The sequence below is a fragment of the Nanorana parkeri genome, unplaced genomic scaffold, assembly GCF_000935625.1.
Source record: "Nanorana parkeri isolate BGI_ZX_2015 unplaced genomic scaffold, ASM93562v1 scaffold72, whole genome shotgun sequence".
Taxonomy (NCBI): Eukaryota; Metazoa; Chordata; class Amphibia; order Anura; family Dicroglossidae; genus Nanorana; species Nanorana parkeri.
In genome coordinates this window covers 2,322,745-2,342,339 of record NW_017306340.1, presented here as the reverse complement: position 1 = coordinate 2,342,339, position 19,595 = coordinate 2,322,745, and the positions used below count along the sequence as shown (strand labels likewise).

The window sequence follows — 19,595 nt, the reverse complement described above, 5'->3', positions numbered from 1 at the left end:
TTTTTTTTTTTTTTTTTTTTTTTTTTTGAGGGAAGGGGGGAAATAATCAGCCTATGTACCAGAAGGGAAAAAAGGCCTGATGTAGTTTAATTATATATAATTACTATACAACAAGAATTGAAAGTTCTGAAAGCAATGTATGGCTAAAATCATTAGCTAACTAATTAAAGAATAATTTGATTAACAAGTGTGCTTTGCAATTATGTGAAAAAATATGTATCATTATGAACTCTAAAAAGCTGTGCGGAGGAAAAGATACGTAATTTAAAAATAATTTCCAAAGTATTTAAAATCATTTTTATAATGTCTTTTTTGGCTGGGAGTCATTTACACTAATAAAAGGGACAAATAGTAAATGTGAGTCATTTAGGATTCATTGTTTACCTAAATTGGCCTTGAAGCTACTCTGGCTTGCGCAATCACCTGCTTCCTTACGATTCACTTCCTTTCAAGGCAACTGAATTTGTAAGCAACTGTTCTAATTAAAGGGAACCTGCGAGGATAGAACTATGGGAACTGTCATTGCTGATTTTCTTTTAAAGTACAGACTGTTCTATTGCTCAGACCAGCTTTTCTCAATGAGGGTGCCTTTTTACTTCCTCAGGGGTGTCTTGAAATTTTCAAACAGTATAATGCCTTTTCATGATGCAGGTGGGCCATGGTGAAAAGGGGGCTCCTAGTGTGAGAGAGGGTGACTCTGATGTGAAGGGGGGTCCTAATCTGATGGGGGGCACCTGATGTAAAGGGGGACTCTGATGTGAAAGGGGGGTTCTGATGTAAAGGGGTAAACCCCACTTTTTTTATGTGTTTTTGCATGCAGTTCTACCTTAAAAATCAAGACCATATCCCTATCTCAGATAAGGGTCTGGTATGGACTTTTGAAGGACCACATTTAATTTTTTAAATTTTTCAGATTTTGGACCCGCGTGCCCTGAGATTTTACATATATTTTTTCAGTTTCAATAAATTTTTGTTAAGGGTTAAATTTTAAGCAGCAACATACACAATAAGTAAAATGTATCAAGAGTAACACAACAACGTGGGGAAGGAAGGGGATGAGGCACAGAAGAAACACTTCATCATTGTTAAAGTAGGTTTTACCAGAAAATCGACGATCGTTCACAAGAGGATTACATAAGTGTAAAGATAATGAGGACATTGAAAGTCAATAATCATGTCATTACGTGCACAGTTTAAAGCAGTGGTTCTCAACTCGTGGGTCGCGACCCAAAAGTGGGTCGCGACACCCTCTGCAGTGGGTCGCGGCGTCATGTCTGAATAGACCGGCCTGAGACTGAATAGAGAGGGGGAATTTGTGGTTCAGCCTGTGGAACCTCATGTCAAACTGTCCCCTCTCTCCCGGCCTCCCCCGGGCTCTCAGATAAAGTGGTATGGCCCGGGGAGAGAGGGGACTATTTCCTCACTTTCGGGCCGGCGCAATAATATTATATATATATAATGTTGCTGAATACTGCACAAGTTGTTTTGTGTAATAAATTTAAATGTTTCAGAAATTAAATCATTTTTGGGTCACGCCTTAATGACCAAGGAAACATGTGGGTCCCGAGGTTACACGGGTTGAGAACCACTGGTTTAAAGGGTAAGTCAAACTTGACTCTTCAAAAAGTAAATAGTAACACAAAACCTAAGTTAAAACAAAACAAGGGGAAATTCAGAGGAAAGAAAGGAAGGAGAAAAGGAGAAGCAAGAGCAGAAAACACACTCCTAGGTATCCAGAATATAAGTGCCGGAGGTTCAAAACCAATTTTTTATTAAAGACCAACTATAACATGGTAAAAAGAAGAAGGTTAGTAATGAGTTATCCAGGGTTCCCATTAGTGTTCAAATTTCGTCATCCTATCATATAGATGTGCCGTCAGCTTTTTGTTAACTAATATCCAGTACACGCAGTTCTTGACCTCAGAAATCAAAAGTGTATTGGTGAGCCATGCTCTAGCTATTGTGCATTTTGCCACAGTTAAAACATGGAACATTAGTGTAATGGAAACGTCAGGAGATTTTACTATAAGAAGGGCGACTTGAGGATCAGGAGATATACAAGTACCCATAAGGACAGTAATTATTCTGTAAACTTTGGACCAAAAAGAGCGAGCAATGGGGCAGGTCCACAAAACATGCATAAATGTACCTCTCTCTGAGCATCCTCGGAAGCATCTACCAGAATGTCCCAGAACAAATCATTTGAGATGACTTGCTACTAAAGTATATACCACTGATGGTGAACCTATGGCACGTGTGCCACAGAGGGCACACAGAGGCCCCTCTGGTGGCACACGAGCCTAGTTGCCGGGGCCCACACACTCCAGGTTCTCACTTGGGGTGCTCTGCGTGGGCCTCCGGTGTTTCTTACGGCCCCATTCACACCTGACCGTTTTGTAGTGCGTCCTACGCTCGATGAACGCACTACAAAACGGACCAAAAAGTAAATAGCATTGAAGTCAATGTTATAGTTCCCACCTGTCCGTATTTCCGCCCATAGAATTTAACAATGAGTTTGTGTGGTTTTTTATGGGGTTTAACACAAATTGTATTCAATTTATGATCTGTTATTTGTAGTTCCACAAACCGGTGTAGCTCCCAGATTGTAGATCACAGCTCGCTGCATGAGCAAATCGCCAGCTGACAGTGTATATATGAAATTGGTGATTGATATGTACTGATTTATATTCATAAATTAGTACACATAAATAATTAATTTCATACCTATACCCGCTACTAATCACAGAGAGCACACATAAACTTTATTTATGCTTCTATACGCCAACATTAATTCGTTTATAATTATACAAAGGAGTCATGTACATAACTTACCGCAAAGTGATCACCAATCGTTCCGGAGGTGGAATGCTGTCCCGCATGAAGGTGTCCTGACGCTCCAACTTGTCAGACAGCAATCCCAGTAACTCATCGAAACTGAAAATGTATATAAAGGTTTGTGGTCAATACTAGTAATTAGCAATATGAATACATGAACAACATATACATGTATTCCATTACAAGGAATGGGACAGAACAACACTTATGTACTAACCTATTTATCGACATGCGGGTGTAGTTGAAGAACTTATCCTCATGTCCACGTAGGGTGTGAAACATAGCCCAAAATTGCCCTCTCTCCTCACGGTTGGCTATTATCGGATGTATCCAGAATCTTCGCCTACTATCCCTCCTTCTCCACAACACTATCAGACGCAGTGCTGCAACGACTGCTGCAGTCCTTCGTCGTATGGACAGCTCCATAATGGCAAAAATAATCCAAAACTGCTCTCCGCAAAAAATCCGACACACACACACCACAAAGGTCTTTTTAATACAGGAAAGGGAAATGCTGCGTCTCAGGAAGTCTTTTTCATTGGACGCTTGCGGAAAAACAGGAATTCTTCTTCATTGGATACCTCTGTTGTCGCTTCAAAACGCGTGCAACGCGCGTTTCTAATGTAAAAAAACGCACTAAAAACGCACATGAAAACGCGCCAAACTCCGGGAAGAAAACGCGCGTGTGACGCGCTTATGCAATATGCACAGGTGTGAACCAGGCCTACTACCTCTAAGTTTTTAAAGATGGCTGCCGCGAATCACGATAGCCATCTTCAAATCTGGCAGGCGCCCAAATCCTATTTAATATATTGCCGAACCGGCAATATATTAAATAAAAATCATCCCGTGATGGTCCATTGGAAGATCAGTATGATCTCCATCTCTTCCTGATGCAGACCATACTGATTGCTCCCTCGTGGTGCCGCATCAGCCAGAGATGCAGATCATACTAATCCTCCACTGGACCCCAGGGATGCAACCCCCCTCCCTGCAAAACAGGTAAGCAGGAGAGGGGCCAATTTTTTTATTATTAAGTTTTATTGTTATTCGTTTAATTGTGAATGATGTGAGTGTTTTTTTTTTTTTACTGAGCGCGTGATGTGTGTGCCTAATGCGTGTGTAATGTGTGTGTTTTTTCTAATGAGTGTGTGATGTGTGTGTTTCATTACGTGAGTGATGTGTGTGCTTTTTTTGATGATTTTGTGTGATGTGTGTTTTTATTGCGTGTATGTTTTATGAGAATGTGATATGTGTGTGTTTTAATGCGTTTGTGTGTACGAGTGTGTGTGTTTCTTAATATGTGTTTTTTAAATATGTGTGTGATGTGTGTGTTTTATTGAGTGTATAAATATTTAAATGTGCTGAACGATTTTTAAACCCCAATGCCCACACTGCAACACAATACCAAACTTATTTTCAGGTTTGGTACTTTGAGATAAATACATTGATTTTGTGTTGCAGTTCGGGCACTCGGGTTCAAAAACGTTAGCCATCACTGGTATATACCGTCAGAAGATTACTTTATAATGTTCCTCCAGAGATGCATTTCTGGATGTAGTCGATTTTCAGATTTGGGACATACTTTAAAGGGTGCCATGGCTGGAAAAAGGTTGAGAAATGCTGGCTCAGACACTTACAAGTCTATTTAAAATTGCACAGCTATTTGCTCAGTGAAACTGTATGTACATTCGTTCTGTGCGAATTAACCAGCTGTTATGAGAATGGGGCAAAATCAATGCTTTTAGGGTCTTTTATCTTCTGGTCGAATGTTCTTCAAATATTAGGGGCAGTAGTAAATTAGGAAAATAGTGCATTGTGGCTGCTAGAGGGAGCTGAGGATTACAGGAAATAAATACATCTTAAAATAACAAGAGATACAATGTAACAATTCTATAGAGTACTGGAAGGAATTAGCAGATACATGTAACCATCACTACAACAGGAAATCCATAGTAGCAATGTCAGGGAACATTTGATTGTAGTGTGTCTGTTTTTTACGCAGGAATTGCTGAAGCAAAAAGTGAAGAGAACACTTCTTTTACATTTTATTACGTTGTTCCTATGTGACCCCTTCTTGTCCGTAACTAGCCCTAAATAACTCCTTCCTTTTTTGCTGACTTTTCTTAAAATTTTGTTATACTGTTTATACAAAAAAATATTTTGTGTATTAATTTTTTTCATCGTTGTTATTGTAGCATAAGCAGTAAAGACATGCACAAAATTAAAATATCGAACTTAATAATCGGCCAACTAATCGATTATGAAAATAATCGTTAGCTGCAGCCCTAAAAAATAACTCTTAATATTAACAGGACGAGTCATAGAATAGATTTGTATCTTTGTATCTCTGGTGTACACTCCAACAGGTGGGATATTAGAATGTAAGTTCCTGTGGGCCAAGACTGATGTAAATTTCTGTGAAACTCTCTGCTGTTCGGCCCCTATGAGAATAGGAGTGAAGAGCAGCGAGTGAACAGCTGAACATTTGCCTCAGCTGATCCAAATGTTGTATCGGTTAAGGCGAACAGGTTCTTCACTTCGGTTCAGCCAAACGTCCTGAGTCTGTTCGGCTGAACCGAAGGGAAGTGAAGAAAGCCGAAGCCAGCCGATGTATGGTTCAGAACAGCTGTACAGGGCTGAAGTGAATAGCTGAATAGGGTTCTTTTCCCTTCACTTTGGCTTGGTTATTCATTCGGCTGCATTCAGCAGCTTAGTGAATAACCCCCTTAGTCTTTATATTGATAAGGGTGGCCTGCATTGCAAAAGGAACCATGAAAAATCACATTATAGACTACAATCAAGCCTAAACTGGAGTATGTAAAATTCTGTTAAAACCTATCTTCAAGGAACCCCAATATCTCAGAGGCCCTTGTGCAGCTGACATGGCCGTAGGTTGGATGCAACACGCATGTCATCAGACTTCCATTTCTTTTGCTCTACAGTTAATCGTTGGAAAGTCTCTTTGTACAGTAATAAGGACTAATAATGCTCAATATAAGCTGTTCTCAAGTTAGGTACAGTACTTAAGTCACAATACACATGTTTGAATAACTTATCAATCAGTATTGATCAGTACTTACCTACAGAATTTGTACTGACTTTAGACACGCTATAAGATTAATGAACAGCATTAGCTGGGGTATTCAGTATGTGCAAATATGCTTGCATTTTGTTTTGTTAATTCATTTGGAAAGACTCATCCTCATTTCATCATCAGCTGAATTACATGCAATAACAAACTCATAAGGTCACAATTTTTTGCTGAATCTTTTTTTGCCTTTTATGCAGTGAGGGCACATCAGTTTTGTATTTTTCAGGTTCTTTTAGTAGATTTTTGTTAGATTTTTGATTTGTATCCTTGTAAATGGGACAAATCCCTTAAAGCTGTAATCTGTAGTTAAAGTACTGTATACTTTACTGTGTATTTGTGTAACATTTAAAATAAGAAAAGGCATTGTTTAACAATGGCTAACCACATCTCTGAGGACTCAACACAAACAAACATTTCTTATTCCTCAAATACTGCAGATAAACCTCTTTTTATTGAATATTATTGATCAAACATTAGACCTTTACTATTTTCATTTTCTCTGTGTGCCCTTAACCATTTTTTCCACCTACTAAAGCAAGTAGGCAGTTAAGGAATGACCCCCCTATGTTACTGCATACATGAACACAGAGCACACTCCTTCACTGTGGTCTTTTGTCAGTCATTTGCAGTGGACAGGTAGGTGAGCATTGTGAATTAAAACAGTGCAGGATCTGTTGAGCTTACGTGTATATATATAAATGTAGCAAGGACAAATACAATACTGGGATACTCTGTAATAGGTGGTAAACTTTGTGGCTGTTGGCGCAGTAAAATGCATGTTGAATTATATGTCTGACAAAGTTTATTAATTGCAACAAAAAACCCTTCTGTGCTCTTCCATACTTCATTTTATTTTCTCAGCTGAGCTGCTTCACCAGTTGTCTGGCTTTGCCAGTGAGGTATCTTGGCAGCTGAAGGATACATGATAGAACCATGAGAAAGATGTCGGGCTTATTATGGCCTTTTAGGCCTTGTGTTCAAGTGAATAATTTAATCATTTAATGAATAAAATAATGATTTTTAAGTTCAGTTTGGTGGGTTTGACCTCCCTACTGCTTCTAGTGATTTATAACATTTTTAAATACATAAAGTAAACCTTTCTATTCCACAAGCATGTAGACATGGTAGAGCCCTGGGCTCTATTAAACATCATGCTACCGTGGGCACATCTAAATGATAAAACAGTAGAAAGGCATCATGGCACACTCACAAACCAGCATGTAAAACAACTTGTCTCATCACTAAGGATAATAACAGAGGTTTGGGTACACGTCTTCTGCAGAGGATGTGAAAGCCGCACTGCCGCGCCAAGGCACCTCTTATAGTGCGGTCCTAACTCTAAACTATGAGAGTCTCCATCTTGGAGCACATGGGGGCAGAAGATTTCAAATTGGGTGCAGGTTTGTCAGGAGGAAGCCCAGCCTCCTTAAAAGCACAGAAACACACAAGGGATCCCGCACATCCCAATGGCAGCTGAGAAACCCCATGCGTCGCTGCACCAAATCGGTCAACCAAACCAAGTTGTTTTACATGCTGGCTTGTGAGTGTGCCATGATGCCTTTCTACTGTTTTACTGTTCAAAGCCCATTTCGTGTGCACCTTACTGTATAACTGGTCACAAATTGTTGAGTGCGTTTGTAGTTTGTTTTGCTTGACACATCTAAATGATGACACCCCTGTGTACAACCTAAGTCCTATTCATTATGGAACTATTTTAGTAAATTGTCCGAATTCTTTTCAGGCTATTGTTCATGGTTAAAATTAAAAAATAAATCCATACCAGGCCCCTTAGGTCTGGTCATAATTTTAAAGGGGGACTCCACGCCAAAAAAAAACCCGTTTTCTCTCAGGTCCGCTCCTCTGCTGATTGACAGAAGGCAGTGGGCGGAGCAATAGCCATCTTGCTAGTGCATATTGCAATTTAACATAGCGAATAGCAGAATGGCTAATGCTCCTGCAGAGGAGTTGACCTGAGAGAGAAATTTCTCTCTCAGGTTCTCCTCTGCGGAATGACATCAGGCAGTAGCCTGCTATTGGCTATTGCAATTTGAAATAGCAGAATGTTTATATCTCACCCACTGCCCGATGTAAACAAATACTTTTTGTTTTGTTGGGTCGGCTGGTGTTGGGCATCGAGGATTGGGAGTATTTACATCGCTGGACGTAATCAACGCTGGATTTACATTGTGGGACTTTTTTTTTTTAGAGGAGTTGTCAAAATCTATATTTTGTGTTTTATTTGGTGAATGAGTAGGGGTAACATTTACCCTACTCATTCTCCATCTGGATGCCCCCTTTATCAAAGATTTTTATAAACTCCCCTGCCCGCAGACCCCCACAACCACCTGGTTGAATACGAATAATGAGTGCCTCTGAATATTACAAAAACAGGAAAAAAATATCCGAATGGATCCGAAAAACAAAACAAATTTTATATGAGTTTTTATGTCTACTTTTAAGCCAGTCCATTGCATCCTCATGAACTATATTTGATACTTTGCATACTTTGTATTCCTACTGTATAGATACACTCAGGGGCATAGCGAACAGGTATACAAACAACATTCACAGCCCATTATGGCAACTAGATGAAGCTGAGGAGCATAGGAACTTTGAAAAGTTTATAAATCAGCCCATACTTTATAGATTCAATGTATTTCTTATAGTGTATTTATAGCTACAGCTTTTTTGTTTTACATGTGGTTTGTGGATGGCTTAGAACCCTTTATGGGTTCTTATTGCTGACTGTGTCTCTGCCTGAAATATTCATCAGCTCTGTCGGTCCTGGTGAACAATTTCATGCTGCCCCTCCATACAAGAGATGACAGGAAAACTTTTAATGCAGACACTTGTTTTAGTGAACAGATTTTCCTTTGTTATGGAGAGATTTCCTTTTACTTCTTGATGTCTTCTACATATTTATTATTGGATGTCAGATGTATTTATTAAATGCATAAATGAATACTAAAGTCTGCCATACACACCTCCCCTCCAGCAATATTATGCCCATTTCTCAATCCCCGGTGCCAGCAAATTCCCTGCTCATCTTCTGTGTTTGGCATTTTCAGCCATCTTGATCGGTGGGCCCATTATGATGTATCTCCTGCGCATGTGCATCTTAGTGCATATTCTACAGAAGTTTGTGAGCAGGAATGTAAGAGTCTTTTACTGAAGGAGAGACATAGCATATCTTTTTTGCAATATAAAGCATTCCTACTTGTAAATTATTTTTGTATGAGATAGAGTGCTACTTAATGAAAGGTTATGGAGCGGAGGTATGTTTTGCTAGTGCTGGTGGTAAATAAAGCTATACAAGAGAGAAATATACATTTCTTATGAAAATGTATGTATAATTATTCTAATTTATAACTGAGTATTCAGATTGTATAAGCCCAGTCTTGACTGCTTTATTTTTAGGGTACCCATAGACATAGAATGGGCAGGCACCATGTCACCTTGGTTTAGGCTAGATTCTGTGCCTGCTTGAGTGTACCGGTCTAAAGGGAATTTGAGTAGAGTGTTTTCTCTTCAAATAGTGTAGTTGGGAACTCTAGATACCCAGCAGCAGACCTGCTGTCAGGGTCTAGCCACACCAATGCTGGTGCTGCCCCTATGTATGCTGTACTGGCTTCTCTGCTTAAAGTGTTTGTGCATTTTGTGACACCTGTAATGGTTAACTAGATGTTGAGATTTAAAATGTTAATAATCATTTTGTCTTTAGCTGTCAGGAAGGCTGCCAATATTAGACAGAAAGCTCTTTTATTTAATATGTAGTGCTTTTTATAATATTAGATCCTTTTTAGCATGCCTTTTCCAGCTGCTTAATTATACCCTACACATCGTATTAATTATAGTATTTGTTCTTCCTTGAGGTTTATTATTTATAATTTCTCACTAAGTATGGTGTTTGTAGTAGCGTAATGAATCCTTTTTTTTCCTTTTCAGAAAAATTGGTAAAATGTTACATTTTCACCCAAATAATAATGATGTGATTATGTTTGGTGGAATTTCAGAACGCAGTGAAATATATTATAGGCTCTTTCATCACATGCTATAGAAGCCACGGGATATTATTAAAGTTGAGTGAACAATGGAATATTCACTTTACTTGGTGTAAGGCAAATATTCCATTGTTCACTCAGAAAATTAAATCATGATCTACAGTCCTGCAGCTTGGGCTCCCCGATCACCTGGCACAATCCATTGGTGCGGCCTCACTTTTTTTAAGACCACTGAGATTTATTTGGCGAGAATCTTTGCCCTCTGTGATGTCAGCAAATTATAAGAATGTAGTACACCTTCTTATTGGGTGCTATGCTGTTTGTTGGGGGTGGGGGGACTCTACTGCATTTGAAATCATACAGGTGACAAGACAGCAAGGCAGCAACCATCAAATTTTAAGTGACTCCTCATCACTAGGCTAAGTAAAGCTAAAAAAAATGGAAAATATACATTTCTTTCTTGCTCATTGTGCGACACAGAATTCAGACACAACTGGGTTACACTGTTGCCTACAGAACAGTTTGGACACTGGCAAAAAAAACAAAACAGTGATCACCCCTTCTACTCCCAGCATGCCTCTGTTTTTTTTGCTAGTTGCCTGGGAAGATAGACTCATTTTTTTGCACTAAGAAAAGTAACCATTTCCACTAGCCATTTTTGCTTTTTTTAAGATGATTTTTTCTTCAATCAAGGCTTTATTTACAAGCTGCTTGTGCTGGTCTGTTTATGCAGCTATTCATAACAGCGTATCCTCAGCAATAGCTTTGGAGGCTGTAGCTGACCCGCTGAACTGGACAGTTGCAGTGCCTGTCTGGAATGTGACGTTCAGGCACAGGGTTCCACATTAAAGTGCTTTACAGACATTTGTGCACTCTGTTAATTAGCCGTGAAGCACTTTCTGGGGCCAGAGCCTCAACACAGCGACTAGTGTGACCCAGTCTCTGAAGACTCATTTATTAGTAGGCCAGTGGGCCGAGCATCGAGAACTTCCAGCAGCTGATTTGTGAATACTCAAGGTTTTACCTTGTTTTTGCACAAGTTGTTGCTGCTTCAGGTCCTACATGTTGGATCCCAAACAAACATGAAACAGTATCAGGTCTCTCCAGCTCACGATGCACAAACAGTCCTGGGGCGGTCTGTAGTGTTCCCTCTCAAGGGAACACTACAACCTAACACTGACAGCCTGGAACATTGTCCCTTGCTTGAGTCTTTACATTCCTCCGAGCCTTCCTCAGCTCCATCGGATGTGGTTCACTCTTCAGTTTTAACGCAAGAGCATTTCACTTTAGTTATGTAGGATTTCATGGGCCAAATTGCTGACCACAGAGGCCTTAAGCATATCTCAACATCTTCTCCTGCAGAATCATTATTTGAACTGCCTGAAGCCTTAGCGGTCTTGAACTTTCAGTTGCGGTGGTTCTATTAAATGAAAAGTCAGATTGAAACTGTTTACCCCTCCCAAAAGTTTTGCAGCCCAATACCCATTTGAGGGGTCCTTTTTTACTAAGTGCCCCATTTTCACTATTGATCTAGCAGGGTCCCATCTTTAAAAAGCTTTCTTCCACACTTATCTTCTTTCTGGAGCATTTAGAGCTTTTGCCAGCAGCCCTGCACTATTGTGTAGACAAATTAGTGGATGCCTCCCGTCTTATTTTCTGTATGACTCTCTTTGGTTAAAATATTGGGCTAGAGCAGGCATGTAAATTGTGTTTGCTGCGCATACCCTTGGAGGGACAATGTCTCTTCAAGGCTGCCTTGAACACCCATCAAGGATATCCTGGGTGGTGTGAGGCTGGTAAAAGAAGCCTAGGCTTCAACCCAGAAAGACTCTCCCTACCTTTTAGGCCAATAAGAATTTATTTTGTTACTCTCATAGCAGGGGCTCGCCGGAGAGGTTTGATAACGTTTGGGGCCTATGGTTTACCTTACCTCCTACGGCTTCATCCCCTGATGAGTAATAAGTCAGTATATGTATGATATGGACACCTTTTTACTGTACATTGTATGGTTCAACCACAATTGTCACAATACCTTGTATATACTCATTAATTATAGACATGAGACTGTATTACTTTATAAAAATGTTAGTGTGCAGGCCCGGATTCCCCACAACGCCATGAGGCCCGGCCTCGGGGCGGCAGAGCTTATTCTTTCCATCAAAAAAAATCAATAATACACATCTTAAAAAAAAAAATGCAGCATGCAGAAGTTTAAGTATGCTGCATCACAGAGCACTAAAGGTATCTAAACTGTACCACTGACTATAACAATACATGGCAGATCTGCTTGTTCACATTCCGTACCCAGGTGTGGAAAGCAGCACTACAGTCCTGTAGTATGAACAACACCTATAATAGCATGGATCTCCTTAAACATTTTGTGTGCACTTTGTTGTGCATTATTAACTACACTGAAAAAGTATGGGTATGATCAGAATCCTTAACACTAGTATTTACTCATTCAGAACAAGCAGTAAACGCACTTTGAGGATAAATAACTTCACATTAAAAGCAGCCAGAGAGGTCAGGGGTGGCTTGTTTAAGCTTTTCTTATTGCTTATTACAATTTGCTAAGAGTATTTAAATGGCATATTGCCCATATTATGTGCACAGGTGTGTTTAAGCCTACAAACGTATACATGCTTCTTTCTTATACATAGGGCCACGACCATCATGCATTATTCCTAGTGCAGGGAGTATACAGTCCGTTGCTGTGTCAATTAATGTTCCATCCTCCGCAGCTGTATTGTAATGAATGTACTCTAGTTGAGCTGCACCCCTTTTCTACTGTAGATCAAAATACATTTATTAAAATGGTCTGTTCTTCAGTACAATTCATGAACATTTGTGTTCTTTTTAAGCAGGATATTTCTTATTATTTTGGAAATTACCAAATGCTATTCATCTAGGCTAAGCACACTCTACTTTTGTGGGATGTTTTGTTCAGATTCTTCTTTAGATTTTTCTAGTTTGGAGTTGCTAGGCAACAGTGTTTGCTTCCAACATCAGATAAATAATAGGGTCAACAAGAGCAAACCTGTATCGTAAAAATTCTGTTATACCAATATGGTCCTGCTCTGCCTTATAATGCTTTTTTATATTTCTGTCTATTTTTCAGGGAATGTGATTGTATATGGGAATACACTTGATTCATACACAACAGTTGCCACTCTTTTGTCAATAGGAATTAGCGGCTTTCGCATCCATTTAGTACAGCCGCCACTAACATCGAACATCACTTGCTTAAACAACCACGCAATAGAAGAAACTGTGCAGAAAGCCTTGATGGCAGCTGGTGTGACTACCTACTACAACTGCAAGCTGGCACAGTGGAATGACGGGGCTGATCCTGACCCTATACATTCTGCTTCATTCACTACTGACACCAAACCACTCAGGCTACAGTGTTCTGTAAGTACAAAGCTTTAACAACACCATACTAGAAGATAACAACAATAAAGAAAAATAGCACTAATTTTAAGGCAAGCCAGATGGCTGCCCACTATGCAGGGACAATAGGTTTTATAATATCATATTTGTACTAAAGTAAGAAATATTAACAGGGGTGAGGAAATAAAAAAAAAAAAAAACTACTTGCCCAAGGACTAAAGCGGGGGCCCAATCCCGCTCTTATGGGGGACCCGGGACCACGGCACATGAACTCAGCATAGAGAATGTAGGGCAAGCGAAGAACGTCAATTCTTTGCTATGCTTTGTGAGATCACTGAGACCAGAGCTCACAGGGCCACCTGTCTCAGCTGTCAGGAACTGCACAGAACTTCTGTTCTGTGTCGGAGGTCAGGTTCCATAAAGAGAACCTGTCACCTGCAAACTGACACATAGGGGCTTGTAAGCCCGTGTGATAGGAAAAAAATTAAGTGAAACAAAATAATAAATACAAATTTAAAATAAAAAAGTAAAAAATAATAAAATATATAACAATTTTAAAAATAAAAGTGATAAAGTAAAAAATAAAACCAACCCCGCTGCCCTAGCCATCTGCATGCAAATAAACACACGCGTAGGGCATTGTGTGCTGTCGCCATTTCCACTGCCTGCCATATTGTGGTAGCCAGGCAGCAGAACTCTCTTACACACACAATCTACATTAAACGGTTAGTTCACTTTCCCAAATAATATGGGAAATGGAATTACCTGATCAAATCTGGCACTGTCTCAGACTCCCCCGGCTATACTTACCTTTCGGCAAACAGTCCTTACTTTCCACCAGTACGCGTGTACAATCTGTACCCCGTACTGCTGTCCTACTTTGAATAAAGATGTCATCAGCACGACAAAATAAAAGTCAGTGCAAATCCATTTTATTGATAGATGTCGTTTAAATGTAAAGTGCTTTCGGGGGCAGCGCAGGGTCCCCTTCTCTAAAAGTGATGATCACATTTAAGGATTTGTAAACAAATTTTTGCTTTTGGGGTTAGATACGCTTTAATACATTATCTGGGTTTTTCCACATACTTTTGTCAGAGATATCCATAACTGAATTGTAGGGAGACTTTAATTGGCAGGGTTAAAATTGCTGTCCTGCAGAATCTGGCTCCAGATTGTGTTCTCAATAAGCCTAGTTAGGATTTTACATAGCGGAATGAACCAGAATGAAAGTAAAACCCTGGGAAGGTAGGCTGTGTTCTTTTATTTATATGTTATGCTGTGATTGCAACTTATTCATCTAATATTTAACCCTTTTTCTTTTTTACTATAGGTGACATTTAATTTTTTCCAGAAGGGAGTAGACTATCAGGCCTTTAAAGCAATAAACGATGCATGTCTGATATATGACAGAAGGCTAGTCATTGATTCCACATTCCACACAAATGACATATCTATAAGGGCAGCAGGACCACTGACCAAGTACTCCAATAGGTATCATGCAAACGAATGGTCTCATACTTACTTCAGCTCAAGGGAAATTGGCTCTCAGCTCGCTGCTAGTATGCTGCCTCTCTTCGACCCGACACTGGAACCAGTGAGTGAGCTCCCACAAGAACAAGACAGGCTCATCCCAATTTACAAAGGCTCTGTCATTCAAGGTATGGCCTATAAGTGATGAATACAAGCGCAGTGTTCCTAGCTAGCAGTACAAGGGCTCACATGACTTCCGTTCATCCAATCATGGTCAGGGAAATAAAAGAAAAACTCATCATCTCCTTAACTTGACTGGATATTTGCAGTGAACACATGTTAAGTTTACTTAATGTTTTTGTAATGTTTTAGCCTCGTTTAGCAACCATTGGGAAAAACCTAAACATGGGTCAGTGTAATTTTTTCCTAGTTCTGCATTGCAACTAATTTGAACCCGAATCCATTTTGAGAAATTACTTTCAGTGGATTATGTCATTGTCATAATGTTCTTGGTGAGGCTACAACCAGCCAACAAAACAAACAAGAACAACAGAGTGTTCTCGTGATCCCAGCAGAAGGTTGTTGCTATGAGTGACAAAGATTGTGCGGCTACAGGCTGCCTTGAGAGAAGTCCAGTTCTACCCATAGACCTAACCCTGAACCTCAAACTGGACTTAATCTGAGCCTAATGCCCACATTTACACCTGGACCTAGTTTCTAACACTAACCCTAAACCTCAAGTGAAGTTTATTTTGTCAGTGATAAGGGTGATCATTATTACCATGGTTATGCTAGCTGCATTAATACAATGACATCTGAAACCTGAAGAATTCCAGGCAATTGTTTTTACTAACCCTTGCAGTGGGGCTACCCCCACACTGCAAGAGTTAAGTGCTAGTTTCTGTGTAGTTTAGGAAATAAAGTTATACTCACCTAAAGCTCAGAGACAGCTGCTTCTTATACCATTCCTTCCAACATCACTCCCTGCAGAGGTTTTGATAGTTTTGGAATGTTTACTCTGTGTTTGCCTTTGTCATTTACTTCTATACTGTGTGCTTTCTTCAAAACATGAATGACTCCTTTTAGTTTAGTTTCCTGGACAGCACAGTTCCTCTGTACTTCTGTCTTCCCACCGACATTAGTGAGGCTGCTATGGTAGACATGACACCAGCCCTACTGTCCAAGTCCCCTCTCTGTGCTTTGCCATTAAAGTTAAAGTTAACCACTTGAAGACCAGGGTGTTAAACCCCTTCCTGTCCAGGCCATTTTTCAGCATTCAGTGCTGAGGTACTTCAACTGATGTTTATGCACCTCTACATCACCACAATAAATGCTAATCACTTACTAATCACAATACCACAATAAACCACAATAAATCCTAATCACTTAAAATTGCATGCGCTTGGAAATCACAAGAAGCTACCATACCCAATTTGCCCATAGGCATTGCTTTAAAAGCTTTTACCATTTATCAATTTACAGTGTTATTCACAGAAGTGAGAAGAGTTTGGAGAAGGAAGTGAACAATCTAGGACAACACAGCTGAACTGGAAAGTGAGCTGAATTGGAGAATTTTTCCAAATCAGCTATTTTGGCCTAGATTGTTCACTTCACCTGCCTTCTCCAAACTCTTCACCCTTTTGTGAATAACCCTGTTAGTGTTAACAGTGATTGATGGCCCTATAATTATTGCTCACACTACAACGTTTACATATGCAACATGTGTGGTGTAATCATCGTTTTTTCATGTAAGCGCACCCGATGCATGTTTGCATTTGTGTGTGTGTGTACATGGGGGGGGGGGCAGGGGGCATTAAAAACATTTTTTTGTGTTTTAAAATTATTATTTTTATGTGACTTTAATTTTTAAACTTGCTTTTTTATGTGATAACACAGACACAGTAGTGACAGGTCTTCTTTATGGAGACATTAGGGGACATTAAGGGCCCTTAGGGACCCCAAAGAAGCTAAGATCTGCTTCATCAGCTTCTTCTCCAGATACAGCAGCTGGGGAAATTACATGCTGAAAGAGGAAGTGATGTTATACACATCACTTCCGCATTCAGTGATCAGGAGCGAGATCAGCCAGTGTAATGTGTTGATCTCCTTCCAATTTCAGTGCAGAGTACCGCCGTGCCGATCCCAAAAATGTCGCCAGCTGTAAACAGTGTTAACATTTCCCGCTCTTGCTCGTTCACAGAGGGGGCTCGCGAAAGCTGGAGCAGGAAAAGGTTTTTAAAAACGGCCACCCACCATAAGAGTCCACTGTCCAGCCATCTAATTACAATGGCCGGACGGCAAGCTGTTAAAGAGGGGGTGGTACATCAGAGGAATCCTGAGATCAAACCTAGCAAATCGCTTTGGAATTCCCCATGATGGAGCTTTGGTACATAGCCAAGGAGAGGTCATCTGATCTCCTTGCTTTTTCTTCATGATGATGACTATGATTACTACACTGTGTGTGTTAATTTGAACTGAAGTCTAAAATGTTATTGAAGTGTATGTAAAACCCCCACAATGAACTTCTCCTGCTTGGCCTGTCAAATATACTATTGAAAACTTTTTTTCATATCTGTTCGATAAGTGCAAAAAACTTCATGTGCTCTCTGCCTGTAGTGCACTAAAATCTTAAACAGTGTTATTAGATCTGCCCACTTCAGCTCGCTAGATTACAATATATACCTCCCTTCTATTTTATATAGACCAGGAGAGGGGTTCTGTGGTCCCAAAAAAGTAGTGAGCAGCATAGGGTTAAAATTAGGGATGCACCGATATATCAGCCGCCGAAACATATCAGCCGAAAATAGCACTTTTGGCAAAAGGCAGAAAGTGCCATTTGTCTGCCGATATAGCGGCGCATCCATTCTTTCTCTCCTCCCCGCTGGGGGCTGCTCTGAAACTGTCACAGGCCGCCCGAGCGCTGCGAAATGAGAGCGCTGTGAGTGGCCGGCGTCTCTCCTCCCACACCGCTCAGCCTCCTGTCACAGATCAGAGGAAAGTGGCTGTGTGGGGGGCGCAGACAGCCAACGCTGTTACAGGAGGCCAGCTGGCGGTGCGTAGGATGAGTCAGCTGTCAGATCGAGGACTCCTCCCCGCACAGCTCGCTCAGCCTCCTGTGACAGCTGTCAGGAAGCAGACCGAGGTACAGACACTCGGTGATCAGTGATCGCTGAGTGTTTGTAAATAATTGAGGACAGAGTATATTTACTGTGTCCCCAATTATGAATTAATGGGATGTGATCTACATCACTTCCTCTTCATTCATGATTGTGGTTATAGTAAACATACTCTGTCCTCATGTTATAAATGAACAGGAACACTCAATAGAGGATTGCATTTATAACTGGGTGTACAGAAAAAGAGATTGAGGACTTGTCACGCCTGTCAGTGATTTGGGGTTTGTGGATCGCAACTGCGGAGGCTTCTCAGGCTGAACCCTGGTTTCACTCTCAGTCTTAAGGGAGAGTTAGGGTTACATGCATCACAGCCTCAAAATAACAAATATGTGGTTCAGAGGGGGTTATTCCTTCATAAGCCCTCCCCGTAAGCACCAGAAGTCAATTTAGGAGATTACTGAGTACAGGTCAGGATGAGAGCAGCAAAAGCAATACAGGCTATAAATGAGGCTCCAGCTAGAAGTAAAGCATTACATGCAAGTCCACAATGACATTCAGTATCTATGGCAGGTGTGCAGATGTACTGTACTTGCGAGAGTTTCAATCTATTTTTCTATTTTAAAAGGGAAATATAAGGGGTCTGTTTAAACCCCTAATATTTCCTCGAAGCACCTAAAAGTAAAGTAGAAAATAAAAATATTTACTAAAAATAAATAAATAAAAATAAAATGTAAAATAAAATAAAAGTTTTAAAAAAATGAATAAAAATAAAATATTTGAAAAAGTTAGAAAAAATTATTTGGGTTTCGGCCCAACATTTTTTTTTCATTTCGGTTTCATTTCGGTTTTTAACATTTTCATTTCGGTGCACCTCCAGTTAAAATGCTGCTCCAGTACAGTGAGTGAGCATTGTCATCCTAGGACTGGATGGATGTGTGTTCCTGCCAGGATAACCAGATGAAAACAAAGGCAAATTAATCCTGAAAAAAACATAATGCAGCTACCACATCTAAGGACTGGTAACCTGCAATATATGAAAATGTTTTGGGTTTAGTTACATTTGAAATCAATAAAGTCAGAACAGCTTTTGTGAATTACTAGAAATAGATAACCTGCAACTACAACACACAACCTGTAGCTAGGTAAATGTAATGGCTGCCCTCCGCATACATGGCATGTGCCTCCATTCATGTAATGTTTAAATTTTTAGATGCCCCTTTTAACATCTGTGATATATCCTTTCCTAAATAGTTACTTTGCAATAATGTGCCAAGCCAGGATAGGGCATTGCATAGATAGCATTCCTCAGTTCAAGGATAATTATGTTCTCTATTTTTATTGCCATACCATTCATCATAGAGTTTGTCTTTTTTATATACTTAATGGAATAAGAACCACATTCAGTTAGAATTATCTGGGGAACATTCTGTGCTATGTTAGATTCAATACTGCTTAATTTTTATAAATACATGCAAGTACTTTTTTGGGGGTCGCAAGTAAAAATGTATAATCTTTATGTATTTAACAGTAATTTAAGAATTAATACTGTAATTTAACCCCTTTGCATAGTACGTCACTGGCAAGCGGGCCTGTTTAAACAGCCACCGTGACCCTGTTCACAATTGTAAAGCCGACTGTCGACTTTACAATAAAAGCAATTCTGGCAACTCACCTGTCACCAGATGGATT

At 39.9% G+C, this 19,595-nt stretch overlaps 1 protein-coding gene across 1 annotated transcript in view; it reads left to right on the top strand.

The window, feature by feature from the left end:
* CFAP61 (cilia and flagella associated protein 61) overlaps positions 1-19,595 on the top strand; it is a 212,707-nt gene that overhangs the window by 132,245 nt on the left and 60,867 nt on the right. Inside the window, exons 22-23 of the mRNA XM_018576639.1 lie at positions 13,049-13,341; positions 14,651-14,978. Of these exons, the coding sequence (XP_018432141.1) occupies positions 13,049-13,341; positions 14,651-14,978 (621 nt within the window). The remainder of the gene's footprint in view (positions 1-13,048; positions 13,342-14,650; positions 14,979-19,595) is intronic.